The 13,042-nt window shown below is 42.2% G+C and overlaps 1 protein-coding gene and 1 long non-coding RNA gene across 3 annotated transcripts; one reads left to right on the plus strand and one right to left on the minus strand.

Annotated features, from left to right (window-relative positions):
• Positions 1–347: 347 nt before the first annotated feature.
• LOC125522529 (uncharacterized) lies at positions 348–4,365 on the plus strand. Of its 2 annotated transcripts, XR_007289804.2 has the most exons (4): positions 348–641; positions 1,236–1,362; positions 3,431–3,818; positions 3,962–4,365. It is a non-coding gene; the product is annotated as an uncharacterized LOC125522529 (long non-coding RNA). The 2 variants fall into 2 exon arrangements; XR_015612073.1 differs by lacking the exons at positions 3,431–3,818; positions 3,962–4,365 and having other exon boundaries at positions 1,236–1,802.
• Positions 4,366–9,516: 5,151 nt separating this feature from the next.
• LOC147958045 (uncharacterized) lies at positions 9,517–11,780 on the minus strand. Its single transcript, XM_087531932.1, has one exon. The coding sequence runs from the start codon at positions 11,778–11,780 to the stop codon at positions 9,669–9,671; it is 2,112 nt and encodes a 703-aa protein (XP_087388058.1). The 3' UTR covers positions 9,517–9,668.
• Between the last annotated feature and the right edge of the window lie 1,262 nt (positions 11,781–13,042).

The raw sequence follows: 13,042 nt of genomic DNA on the forward strand, positions 1-13,042 counted from the left end.
CGGGATATGTTTAAGCTGGCAAATTATCATTAGATTAAGGGGAGGGAGAGGGCCCACCCACCTGAAAATCAGGGGATCCGGCTTGCCTGCTCCCTTCCCGTGCTCCCATCCGTGCTCCCACTTAATCCTACGGTTGTCTTTTTTTCTTTTTTTTTAATCTAATCATCTTTCTCTGATTTTAAGGGGATGAGGCCGGGCCTTATTTTGTTTCAATCAAATCAAGGCACGTAGACGAAAGTATGGATGGGCACATGAAAAAGAGCAAGCAAGTCTCGTCCAAAATTGGGGAGACGCAGCGAATTAGAGGAAAGGGTCCCCGTAAAGCTCTTGTAACAACCTCTACGTTTAGCATTTTTGGTTTTTGTTTGGCTGGCACTGTTTGAATCGGTGGGAGAGAGAGCAGGGAAGAGACGGGGGCGAGTACATCGAAGACGATGGCCTGCCATGTCGCCGCCGACGAGCCACCCGCCATCCCCACCATACAGGAGCTTCGCGCGCACGACAAGCCACCCACCATCCCCACCGTACAGGAGCTTTCGCGCGCCCGACAAACCCCCCGCCATCTGTACCGTCGACGAGCTCCGTGCGGGCGACGCGCCCTCCGCCATCAGCAGGCCCCCGATCTCTGCGCCGCCGAGCGAGTAAGACCAATTCCACCTCACGCTATATCGATTTTAGTTCGTTTGTATGCAGAGTTCCACTTTGGTTCAGCTCAGTTCAACTCAGCGCCGCGATTTGAACTGTAGAACCCGTCGGCTTGCTGGTGAGTTTTGTGTAGGTAAGGTTGGGAACTAGGGAGTTGGGCAGTAGGGGATGAGGATTTTGATTCATTGAGCCAGGAATTTTTTTGATAGAGACTGAATCCGTTAGAGAATTTGTTGACTGAATTTGTTAGATTCATACCAGCTGAACATCATGTTTGTGATACTAAATAATGGGAGGAATATATATGAATAATTGAAGTTTTTCTCCCTCTGTTTTTTCTCACTTACTGCATACTGTATCTAACTATACACACACTGTATGTAAAAGATTCAGAAAACTGAATTATTGGTTCAGTCAATTTATCTAGATCTCTCAATCTCTGCTACAGCTACCACTTCTGACATCTAGCTAAAAAACCTGCCACACACTGGATCTAGATATGAGTTTTTTTGTCTCTCTTTATTTTTGCCACAACACAACTGATTCAGGCTCTCATCTAGATGCTGTTCACTATCAATTTTTTGTCACAGACCAACCACCAATTTTTTTGTTCCATCAAGAAAGAAACAAGCAAAATTATGCTGATATTCGGATGGGGTTCAGAAGAAGCATATCACACAGAAGGATCTTGAAAGGAAGATTCAGAAAACCCACCCTGTAAGAGGCACCACTGCCCGGCATTTTTATCTCCTGCAAGTTTCTCTGTTCCTTTGTTCCAGATCTTCAATTTCTTGTGTGTGTGTTCTTTGGGTTGGTGGCAGGGGCAAGATTATCATCACCTGACAAAAAAACGCCCCACTTTTTTTTTTGCCACCTTTTCTATGAAGCTTGTTTACAAGCAAAGTGCCCAGACTTTTTTTTTGAGACAAAAAGTGCCCAGACCTGGAGTCGCACAAGGCCTGCATCTGGTCCCAAGAATTTTTTTTTAGAACAAACAAACAAAAGGCCTTGGCCCCAGGAGGAAGAGGGGGATGGCCTAGGGAGCTCCTCGCTGGCGCCTTCAGCGCCGGTTCCGAGTTCGGGCGCTCGAAGCATCTCGCTACTGGGCCGGCCCAAGTGAACCACGACGCGAAAAAATAAACTTGAAGAAAAAGTACGAAAGCTGGGATCCGACCTCATGATCACACGTCTTTTTTTCCACTAACGCAGGGACCACTACACCAAACACATTCTGTTGTTAAGCAACTAGGAAAAAGTGCTACTTAACCGTTCTTTTAGTGGAACATTAGCGTAATTCTGAAAATTAGTTGAAAAGTTCATTGATTTTGAAAAACAAGTCCATCGATTTTGAAAACTAGTTCATCAATTCTTAAAAAAAAGTTCAGAAAATTGAAAAAAGTTTTATCAAATTTGAAAAAAGTTCATCTCTTTTGGAAAAAGTTCATCGAAATTAAAAAAAGTTCATCAAATTTAAAAAAAAGTTCATCGAATTTTGGAAAAAATCATCGCATTTTCAAAAAACTTCACCAAATTTGAAAAAAAGTTCATTGAATTTGAAAAAAATGTTCACCGCATTTGAAAAAAGTTCATCGAATTTAGAAAAAGCTCATCAAAATTGAAAAATAGTTCATCAAATTTTGCAAAAAGTTTATCAAAGTTGAAAATAGTTCATGAAATCCGGTGAACTTTTTTCGTCGAATTAGAAAAAGGAAAGAACAGATAATAAAAAAGAAAAAAATGGAAGAAAAGGAAAAAAGGAAAAAAGAAAGGAAAGAAGAAAAGAGGTAAGAAAAGTACTTGTCCGTAGAACGACGAGTGGCGTGGTGGTCATCGCGTCGCGCACTTAACCGCGACGTTGCAGGTTCGAAACCTCCCGGTACAATAGGATTTGGCGATGGCCCAGCCCTTGAAGCGTCAAACTAAAAAGGACGAGCAACGACGGGGGAAGGCCTGGGTGACAAACAATCGAACAACGGAACAAACAGGTGCAATCGAGAGGGCTACAAATAGGGTGATGTCATCTTAGATGTGACATAATTATATGACATCTGGATGTGTCCTACACAGATCCTTTTAGGAATAACTAGTTATTAAAGTTTAGGCTAAGAGATGATCCATTATAGACACTTTTTTTTTGTCATTTCTAAATTGCATGCAAGATTTAAGATAAGACTATTTTATCAATCATTGTACATGCCTTTATTGTTTTTTCTCATATTAGTGTCCAAACGGGATTTGCTTCCCTTTTTGACGTGATGGCATTAAATATCTAAAGGTGTCCCTCCTTGTACATAATTTTGGTTGTACTTTCCATCATAAGTAGATACCTACATTACAGACTTTATTATTCAAATCAAAGCACGCACACAATATTTGTATGTAACACTTATATCTTTAGATCTTGACCGTTTACAACTAAACATTAATGGTTAAGATAATTTAATCTGTATGGACGCATAATGGCTTCTTTGCCTATTGTTTTAAGTATATAATAGATAGATAATCTATCTATATTTATATACTTAAAACAATAGGCAAAGAAGCGTCCATACAGATTAAATTACGCGTCTTCGCGCAGCCGCCGGACGAGGTGGAATGGAGGCCGCAGATGGGTGGATCTGAACCTCGTGCTGGGGGTGAGAGTAGTGACCAGGGGCATGGCGACCTTGGCGATATGCACGGATGGGCAGGAGAGATGGGAGAGTTAGTTGGGGCGTTTAATTTAAGGAGAGATTATAGGGCGCGGGCCATAAAATCAGATGATTAATATTGGGCTTGATTTCAGGGCATATCTCAACCGCGAGATCAAAATACAAATCAACGGCGTCCGCGACGGGTCTGAAGAATGCTTCTCAACAGATGTCTGTAGGAAAGTGTTTCCCAATTATGATTCAGCTTCCCAGTCTAGTTTCTCACTCTATGCAGCCCTTTTTTTATTTTTTGAGATGAAACTCCATGTAGGCGCCCGTTAACGAGTCATTAATGGGCGCCTGCAATGCATACCACTTCCCGCCAGCTGGGCCGGCTCTTTTTTTTTCTTCTCATTTGTTAAATCGCAAAATCAATGCGCTCCTGGTTTTTTTAGGGGTACAATGCGCTCCTGGTGAATCAAACTAGAGACCTCCCTCGTGTTACCACGCTACATTTACCAACCCACCACCCAGCCGAGTCTGGTAAGAAGCAACATTTCCCTTCTTTTATTCTTTTTTTTTCTTTTTCCTTTCCTTTTTAAATTTTGATGTACTTTTTTCAAATTTGATGACTTTCTTTTCTATTTTTGATGAACTTTTTCTTAAATCTGCTGAACTTTTTCCAGATTTGATGAACTTTCTTAAGTAGTGGGCGCTGCAATCAAACACTAGTAGGCGAATTGTCTAGCAGTGTGCATTATCTCACGCGAAAGGTGTGGCCTGAATTCGACTCCCCGTGACGCACGTTTTTTTTTTTGGTGACTTTCGCCCACTAGTTCTTCTGTGAGCGCCAGTTCTCTTCGGGGGCGCTTAGGGTGTGTTTGGTTGAGGAACCAAGTGGAATGAAATGTAATGGTTACATTCCACTGGAATGGAACGGTTCCGTTCTTGTGTTTGGTGGAGATAACGAGATGGAATGAAATGGTTCCGTCTTGGTGTTTGGTTGAGCAGATAAAATATTAGAATGTGATGAATTTAATTCAAATTACTTGTATAGGAATGGTGATGTTTCCAATAGCATATGTATAAAATTTTCACATCACTAATTTGCATTTTCAGTTGCAATTTATTCAAAGTTGTATCGTATTCATTTGTATTAAACACCTGCCCATTTTCAAGTTATACATACACGAGCAGTAAACGAGCAATGCTATCTGGCCAGGTTTGGGCTCCGTCGTTGCATAGGTGTGGCCGCTAATCCAACCCCGCCGCCCGCCAAATCATCGCCACCACCTGCAGGCCGTACTCAAGCTTCAGCCACAGCCACCCAAGCGACAGGAAGGGAGGCGAGCTGGCCGCCGCTGCTCTGCTCCCCGTCAAATTGCTCGCCGCCGATCTGCCATTGCTACCTAATACTGCTGCTTGGCACTGTTGCTATGCCCAGGATCCCATCTGAATCGGAACTAGACGTCGATGCTTGCCGCCGCTCCTCAACCGCTCGCCCGCCGCACCTGCTTTTGGTCGGTCTATCACCCCATCCTATTCCCTTGCTGTGGGGCACATCGGGAGAGGAAGAGACGAGGTGGAGGCGGCGCAGGTCGAGAGAGGAGAGCTGGCGGTGCAGATCGAGAGAACAAGAGACGAGGGAGAAGCGGCGCACGACGAGGGGGTTTCGGAAGCGAGACGTGAGAGCGAGTGGTTCCGCGTCGTTCCATCGATTTGGAGGTACGAGCAGGTTCCGGATCTTGGCCGAATATTCGGTTTGGGGGCACGAGTTGGTTACCGTTCCAGTTGTGTACCAAACGCACGAACGAACGAGGCCTAGGAACAGGTCCAACCCGTTCAATTCCAGTCGGTTACCTGAACTGAACACACCCTTAAGGCGGGCAAATCCTGAAAGGCGCCCGCTGCGCCCGTTACAGTACATTCGAACCTAGGATCTCTAGGTTCAAAGAGCAAAGCACCAACCACTACGATAAGCCTTGATATGTGTCAGTACTGTCATGTTTGGTTTATTCTTTGTCACGGTCGCGGAATCCCCCACTTTTGGGAACCGTTTTTTTTTGGAACAGTTTTTTTTCTTTTTCCCATTCTGTATTTCTTTCTCAAATGCGTGATTTTTTTTTCAAATTCTATGAACTATTTTCAGATTGATGAACTTTTATTTAAAATCAATGATCTTTTTTGAAATCGATGCATTTTTTCAAAGTTGATGATTTTTTCTTCAAAATTGATGAACTATTTTCGTGAACTTTATTTTTTTGTGAACTTTATTTCAAGTCGATGAACTTTTTTTAAATCGATGAACCATTTTTCAAATCTATGAACTTTTTTCAAAATTGATAAAACTTCTTTCTACTTGATGAACTTTTTCTTCAAAACCGACGAACTATTTTCAAATTGATGAACTTTTTTACAAAACGGTGAACTTTTTTCATAACGGTGAACTTTTTTCAAAATTGATAAACTTCTTTCTACTTGATGAACTTTTACGTCAAAATCGATGAACTTTTTCCAAATCGATGAACTTTTCTCAAAACAGTGAACTTTTTTTCAAAATGGTGAACTTATTTTCATAACGGTGAACTTTTTTCAAAATTGATAAACCTTTTGTTAACTTGGTGAACTTTTCCAAATTAATTGAACTTTGAAGTCCGATGAACTTTTTTAAAATTTGATGAACTTTTTACAAAATTGTTGAGTTTTTTTTCAATTTTTGCGAACTCTTTTTCTAAAACGATGAATTTATTCAAATTCACGATGTTTTTTGTAAATAATTCGGAAATTAAGTGATATAGTATACATGCAAGAAATAGCACAGCTGCACGTCCTTATAGTGTCGGCGCTGTTATAATTCATAATAGGCAAGTTGTTCTAGTGGTTAGAAACACTAGTATAGGGCGGCAGTGGCTTGAGTTCGAATCATGGGAGCGCCATCTTTTTGCTGTGGTAGCGAAATCAGCTTCTACATCGTCACCTTGGGCTGATAGTTTTTTTTTTTTTGAGAATTCCTTGGGCTGACATATGCTATTGGCATGTCTAGCATCATATTGGGCCGTCTGCAAATCATGCCATGGGCTGGCAACCCAATTTCATGGCAGGAATAAGCCACAAAACCGGTTTTATAGAAGACCAGTAATCTTGCAAGTGCAACACACGTCTAACCTACCATCAAATAATTATTAAAATAGTAATATCTCACATAATTATGAAAATAACAATATTAGAAGTGCAATACATATCTCGACTGACATAAATTCAATAAAAACACATTACAAGGGGATGCAGCTGTTCTGATCCCGAGCTCACATGAGCTCCGGTGAACAGTAAAATCAAAAGTAAATAAAAAAAATAAAAAATCAGAATCTTTTTTTTTGCGCGAAACTTTGACAAATGTTTTGATAGCTTGCAAAATTTCATCGCCATATGACATTCGTGGAAAATGTGGCAAAACAAATGATGCCCCAAAATGTTAACTCCAAATCTTTTTTGGCGAAACTTTGACAAATGTTTTGATAGCTTGCAAACTTTCATCGCCATATGACATTCGTGAAAATGTGGCAAAACAAAGGATGCCCCAAAACGTTAATTCCGAATCTTTTTTGGGTGGAACTTTGACAAATGTTTTGATAGCTTGCAAAATTTCATCGCCAGATGACATTCGTGGAAAATGTGGCAAAACAAATGATGCTCCAAAATATTATTTTCAAATGCATTTTGGAGCATTGATTTTGTTTTTTTGCCACGTTTTACACGAATGTCATCTGGTGATGAAATTTTGCAAGCTATCTAAACATTTGTCAAAGTTTCACAGATTTTTTTTGGATTTTTTTGAATTTTCTTTTGATTTTACTGTTTACCCGAGCTCATATGAGCTAGGAATAGAACAAAACTTTCGATTACGAGATCATTATATTAGCACCCAAAGAAACATCAATCTCTTTGTAATGCTCATGTTTTTGGATATCATTGCAAGACAACATTGAGTGACGCCGTGCAACTTTGGTGCATAATCAAAACTTACCAAGGCATTAACAAATTGAGCAAATAACTAGTCTGAGAACGACATGGTGTATATATCAAGAATCTTGTTTAAATATTATCCACTTATTTTGCAAAAAATACGCAAGATTCACAAGGGAGCTAACACTCATAGTGAAATTGCATCTGGGAGCTAACACTCACTTATTTTGCCAAAAAAATACGCAAAATTCACCAGGGAGATAACACTCACAGTGAAACATGCAGTCATACTAACATCCAACATTAATTAGACGAAATGCATGTTAAACTAAGAATGACAATAGCGCTCTTTATTAAGTTGGTGCTTGAATGACAAGGTGATAACTCGGCAATAAATTAAAAAATGACTCTTCACAGAGGGAAGCATGGAGTTGCATATGTACTAGAGCTCATTGTTTAAAACAGAGATTATTTTATTTTGAGAGGTGTAGTTTTAGTTAATAGTTTACGACAGAGAATCACATCATCTTATATGATAAACATGTGTGAGAGCGGTTCCCATGCTTAACGCTCTCCCTCCACCTTTGTCTTTCCATAAACTGATGCTAGCTAAATTCACGAGTGACTGCCAACATACCTTGGGGAAGAGTGTTTTTTAGTGTTATAATTAATTTAGCAATGCCCATCCCATTTACCAACTTCTTTCCAATATTAAGACAAGTAGATATCATACTTGTCAAGAGGGACACATTAGTTATCATACAAGATGACACTCTCCCCCACCGCTCCATGAGCTTTATGGGCACACAAAAGGGATATTCATTTGAAAGTGTAGAGATGGCACATGCAAATTTACATGGAATGACAGAGTAATACCGTATATAGGAAGATATAGTGGACTCTTTAAGGCATAACTTTGGTTTTAAGGATTTTGATGCACAAGCAGTGTTTCCGCTTAATACAAGCGAAGTCTAGCAATAGACTGGGAAGCGATCAACTAGAGAGCGATTACGGTCATAATCATGCATTTTGGGTGACCAACATTGAACATTAGCGTGATGAGGATATAAATACTCTGAACATAAATATCATATAGGCAGGATTGGTTTTGAATCACTTACATGCGTGAACATGTAGCAAGTGAAGACACTTAAATTCTTCAAAGGAGAATGCCATCCTAACATACCACATCATAATTAACTTAATGCATGGTGACACCCAAGATAACATATTATCCACTCCTAACTAATTAAGCATGGCATAAGCAACTATGAACTCTAATTATTATCATACATATGTTTATCCATAATATGCTAAAAGAAGATCACTCAGATAAACATATGTACAAAAAACAAAAACAAGTAGAGTTCATACCCACTCTTTTTCATCATGATCACTTCATCAAATCATAGTGCGAGTATCACCGTGAACTAAGCTGAAATCTACAAACACTATACAAAGGAGAAGACAAGGAAATTTTTGATCTTTAATTAGTACAAAGATAAGGCACATACGAGTCAGTTGGAAATTTTTCTTGTCAACTCCTTTTGAAACAAGACTCAATAAATGATACGTCCATTTTGCATCATTCAAAATTGTCGAACTATTTTTTATGTTTCATGATTTTTTTCCCAAAATTATTGAACCACTCCCTCGTTCCTAAATATAAGTCTTTGTAGAGATTCCACTATGGACTACATACGAAGTAAAATGAGTGAATCTACACTCAAAAATGCATCTATATACATATGTATGTGGTCTATAGTGAAATCTCTACAAAGACTTATATTTAGGAACAAAGGGGATATTTTTCAAATTTGTAAACTTTTTCAAAATTGATGAACTTTTTTTCCAAAATTGCTGAATTGTTTTTCAAATTTGTGAACTTTCAAATCGACACACTTTTTTTTATCTAAACTGATGAACTTTTTTCCAAGATCAATGAATTGTTGGATCAATGAACTTTCAAATCGGCGCCTGAAACGCTGAATAGGATGTCCCGCGTCCCGACGATACACGACATGGCAACGAGTCTGTGCGGAGATTCGTGCAACCAGATCCAACTGCCCACAGTGTGTCGCGCGTGTAACGTTCCTAGGGAATGTCAGTTCCATAACATTTCGGTTATAATATTCAGGGCACCTCGTTGTGCAATGACCTGGTTCCACTTATCATTTTATTTTTGCGGGTGAATGATCTGGTTCCATTCCAGTTACAGACAAGTGGATGAGGAGCGATCCAAATAACTTAGAACCAAACACGTGACCGTGTGCGCAGATAAATTTTCGTGTTTACAATAATTACTTTATTTTTGAGAAGCTTGAACAAATTAAACAATCCATACCCTCTTCATAATCACAAACACCAGGGTGAAGAATAACGCTCACAAAGCAAACTACAACAGAAAAATAGCGGAGTTTGTCTCGATTCCTAGTCCTTTGTGAATTTCGTTACGTTGATTATGTCCTTGTGCTCAGCTAGGATCCAGAGGATAGTTGTGAGCTCACCACCACAGCCCAGCTGCTTGGCGTGTGAATCCCTGCTGCAGCGAATCGACCCGAAGACGAGCAAACGGACCCATGATTGGAGAACGAAGTTCCGTAACACCTCTTCCAGTGGCCAGCCCACACGCACACGCCCATCAGATGGCCGTGCATAATTCTTGAATTTCGGGACCAGAATTAGAAGTCTTCTCTCGAGTTCATCTTTCATCTCATCATCTCTGGAAATTATTACCTCAAAAACTACATCGCCGAAAATTGTGCTCCATTCTTGGTACACATGCTCAGCCAGACACAGCTTCTTGAGCAGTTTGGCATAAATAACAGCGTCCCGGAGAACCTTATTAGTTAACAGCCCGGAATAGGAATGCTGCATCTTCCCTAGCTCGTTGGCAAGCTTCTGACTGTCTGTACATCCGTTACATTTGGATTTGATCCCCTCCAAAGCAACACGGGTTTCTTCATAATGGCTGTGGAGTTTAAGGCCTGGCAGCATTTCCGGACGTTTAGCGACGAGGAACATCATGTAGTCTGATAGGGCCTTGATCTTCTGAAAGGTGTCACAATGTTCATCTTGTTCAGTTTCGGTCCTGCCCAAGAGGAAGATGTCCGTAGCAATGTGCCACGTGATAACGAGCTCATCAAATTCAGCACCAAAGCGCCTTTCCTCGCTGAATGACCTACGCCTATCGGAAGCTTGTGGGGGCATGGGACCCATATCCTTCTCTGGCACCCTCCTTAGGATATAGGCATGAAATATATGCGGCCATATGTCTGCACATAACTCTTCCACCAATGACCCGACCCCTGCGCTCTTAGTCTTAGAGTTGTCATCCCATCCAATCTTGCTCATCGGTGTGCCATCAGTGCACTCGCCCAACAAGTTGTGCTGCCCCATGGTGCGCGACCAAAGCCTGTGGCTACATTCCCCTTGACGCCACAGACGGGACGGATCCAGACAGAGAACAAAGCGACGGAGCCCATACCACCACCCACGCCGGCAGCAAAGTGTCTTCTTGAGCAGCTCGCATCTTGTAGTATCTTGCAAGAATGCGTATGTCCAGGACGAGCCCAGCGCTCTGAGCAGCCATCTCACATCCAGCAGGAAGGTGCCAATCAGCAGGGCATAAGTGATGGTGATATCTATCCCCTCCATGCCATCTTTACTGTGCAAGAAAAACAGTAAGAGGGCGGTGAGAGTGAGGGGCGGCGAGGCGAGACGGATGATGTAGCCAGGCCAAGTGTGGATCACTGCTGCCTTGGTGTACATGATGTCATACATGAGCGAGAGCTCCATCTCGACCATCTTCACAACATCGCTCCGGTAGGAATACCATGTCTTGAAAGGATCATGTTCTGGCTTCTCCTGGAGCTTGACTGAATAATCTGCGAAGGCACCCAGGGAGACACCGAACAGGCCGTGAGCATCACGGAGGGCGTCATAATCATCCAGCTCGGCGTTTCGATCCTCGGCGTTTTCATCCTGATCAAGACTGAAGCGCCTTGTCATCATCCCCTTGTATGAGCTGCGGATGCGGGCGAAGCCAGCTAGGCGTAGTGCCCATATCCTCTCCACATACTTATAGGATCCCAGGAAGAAAATCATGACGAACGCAGTGCACAAAGCCCTGTCGCAGCTCATGAATCTTTGGTTGTATGCGCCAATCAACGCTACAAAGAGTAGCAGGACCATCTCTACCCCTTGGCGCCACGACAGCACGTTGTCCTCCAAGGAGTAGGCGCTGATGTTGTCGGCGAGGCCGAGATGCAGCAGGACGAAAGGCACCCAGAAGGCGAACAGCTGCTTGCTGCTTGACGGGCTGTCGAGGTACAGCTTGCCGATGGCGAGTTTCGAGGCAAGGTGAGTCACCTGGTACGCCAGCCACACCGGGAACCTCCGCACGGCGGAGTCTTCACGCCGTCGGATGCTGGCGAACAGTGCCAGGATGAGATGCGCGCCGAAGCTCGAGAGGACCGAGCACCGGGTCACCCATAAACTGACATCCTTCACGACCTCCTTCTCCAGCCAAAATCCACCCATGGGTAGCTCCTGTTTTGCAATGAGATAGCAATCACCATATATTCAGTCATCTACGAGGAGATCTTTGTTTTGGCAAAGAAAAGGAACTTTTCCACAGCTACATGCATGCTAGTGACTTCACAGGAAAACGTACCTGAACCGTGCCTTGCAGGTCGGATCTTGGAGAACTTTCCAACTGGGAGATCGATATGAGACGGCCGGTGAATATTGCTACATCGGCAGAAGTATGCCTGTCATGGAGGTTGTACTAACTTGCCCGCGGGCTAGTTGTAATGTACTCCTATTTAGTATTCTGTCGTTATTCATTAAATAACTGTTACACCTCGAGATTCGCGCGCATCAATAATAAGCAATACCCCAAGAAAAGTACAAACATTATTAGGCTGTACTTCCTGCCGGCCTTGAAGTTGGCAGTTCCCCGGAATTTGTCTGAAATATTCACCTGCAACCGGATGAGTTTCAGCCTATCCGCTGCCGTTTTTGTTGAATCTATTATTAGCTCAGCGGTATTTCTGGCTCACTATGGAAAACCCTTTATACTCTTCGTTGTAGTGTGATGAATTGCTGCCAAAGTGCCAATACTGGTTCCTGTGGAAAGTTCACTCAGTAGTTATAAAAACTGTTTTTCTTCCGCGTTGCATTAAGAAGAAGAGAGTTGGTCAATTAATAAGGAAAACCACACACAAAAACCATACATGACGCGGTTAATTAGGGAAACCCGACTAATATAACTACACACGGTTAAAACTGTTATAGTATAGGAAGTTTTTAGTTACCTGAATATTTTTACACTAACACTTGCATAATAAAGACATGTTTGTGATGTATTTTTATTCTCCATAGACTTGAAGCATCTATAGCCGAGCTCCCCATACTCCTCTATACGTCCGGGCGAACAGCCCGATCACTGACTGGTAAAAAAACCTGACCCGGACGGACGGACGCCTCTGTTGGGGAACGTAGCAGAAATTCAAAATTTTCCTACGTGTCACCAAGATCTATCTATGGAGAGACCAGCAACGAGGGGAAGGAGAGTGCATCTACATACCCTTGTAGATCGCTAAGCGGAAGCGTTCAAGTGAACGGGGTTGATGGAGTCGTACTCGTCGTGATTCAAATTACCGATGACCAAGTGCCGAACGCACGACACCTCCGCGTTCAACACACGTACAGCCCGGTGACGTCTCCCACGCCTTGATCCAGCAAGGAGAGAGGGAGAGGTTGAGGAAGACTCCATCCAGCAGCAGCACAACGGCGTGGTG

Source organism: Triticum urartu, chromosome 7A (genome assembly GCF_056163025.1).
Source record: "Triticum urartu cultivar PI428250 chromosome 7A, HENAU_Tu73, whole genome shotgun sequence".
NCBI classification, from domain to species: Eukaryota; Viridiplantae; Streptophyta; class Magnoliopsida; order Poales; family Poaceae; genus Triticum; species Triticum urartu.

Bases quoted from the DNA above. Each gene is read 5' to 3' on its own strand.
- LOC147958045 (XM_087531932.1), bottom strand. From the start codon at position 11,780: ATGGGTGGATTTTGGCTGGAGAAGGAGGTCGTGAAGGATGTCAGTTTA.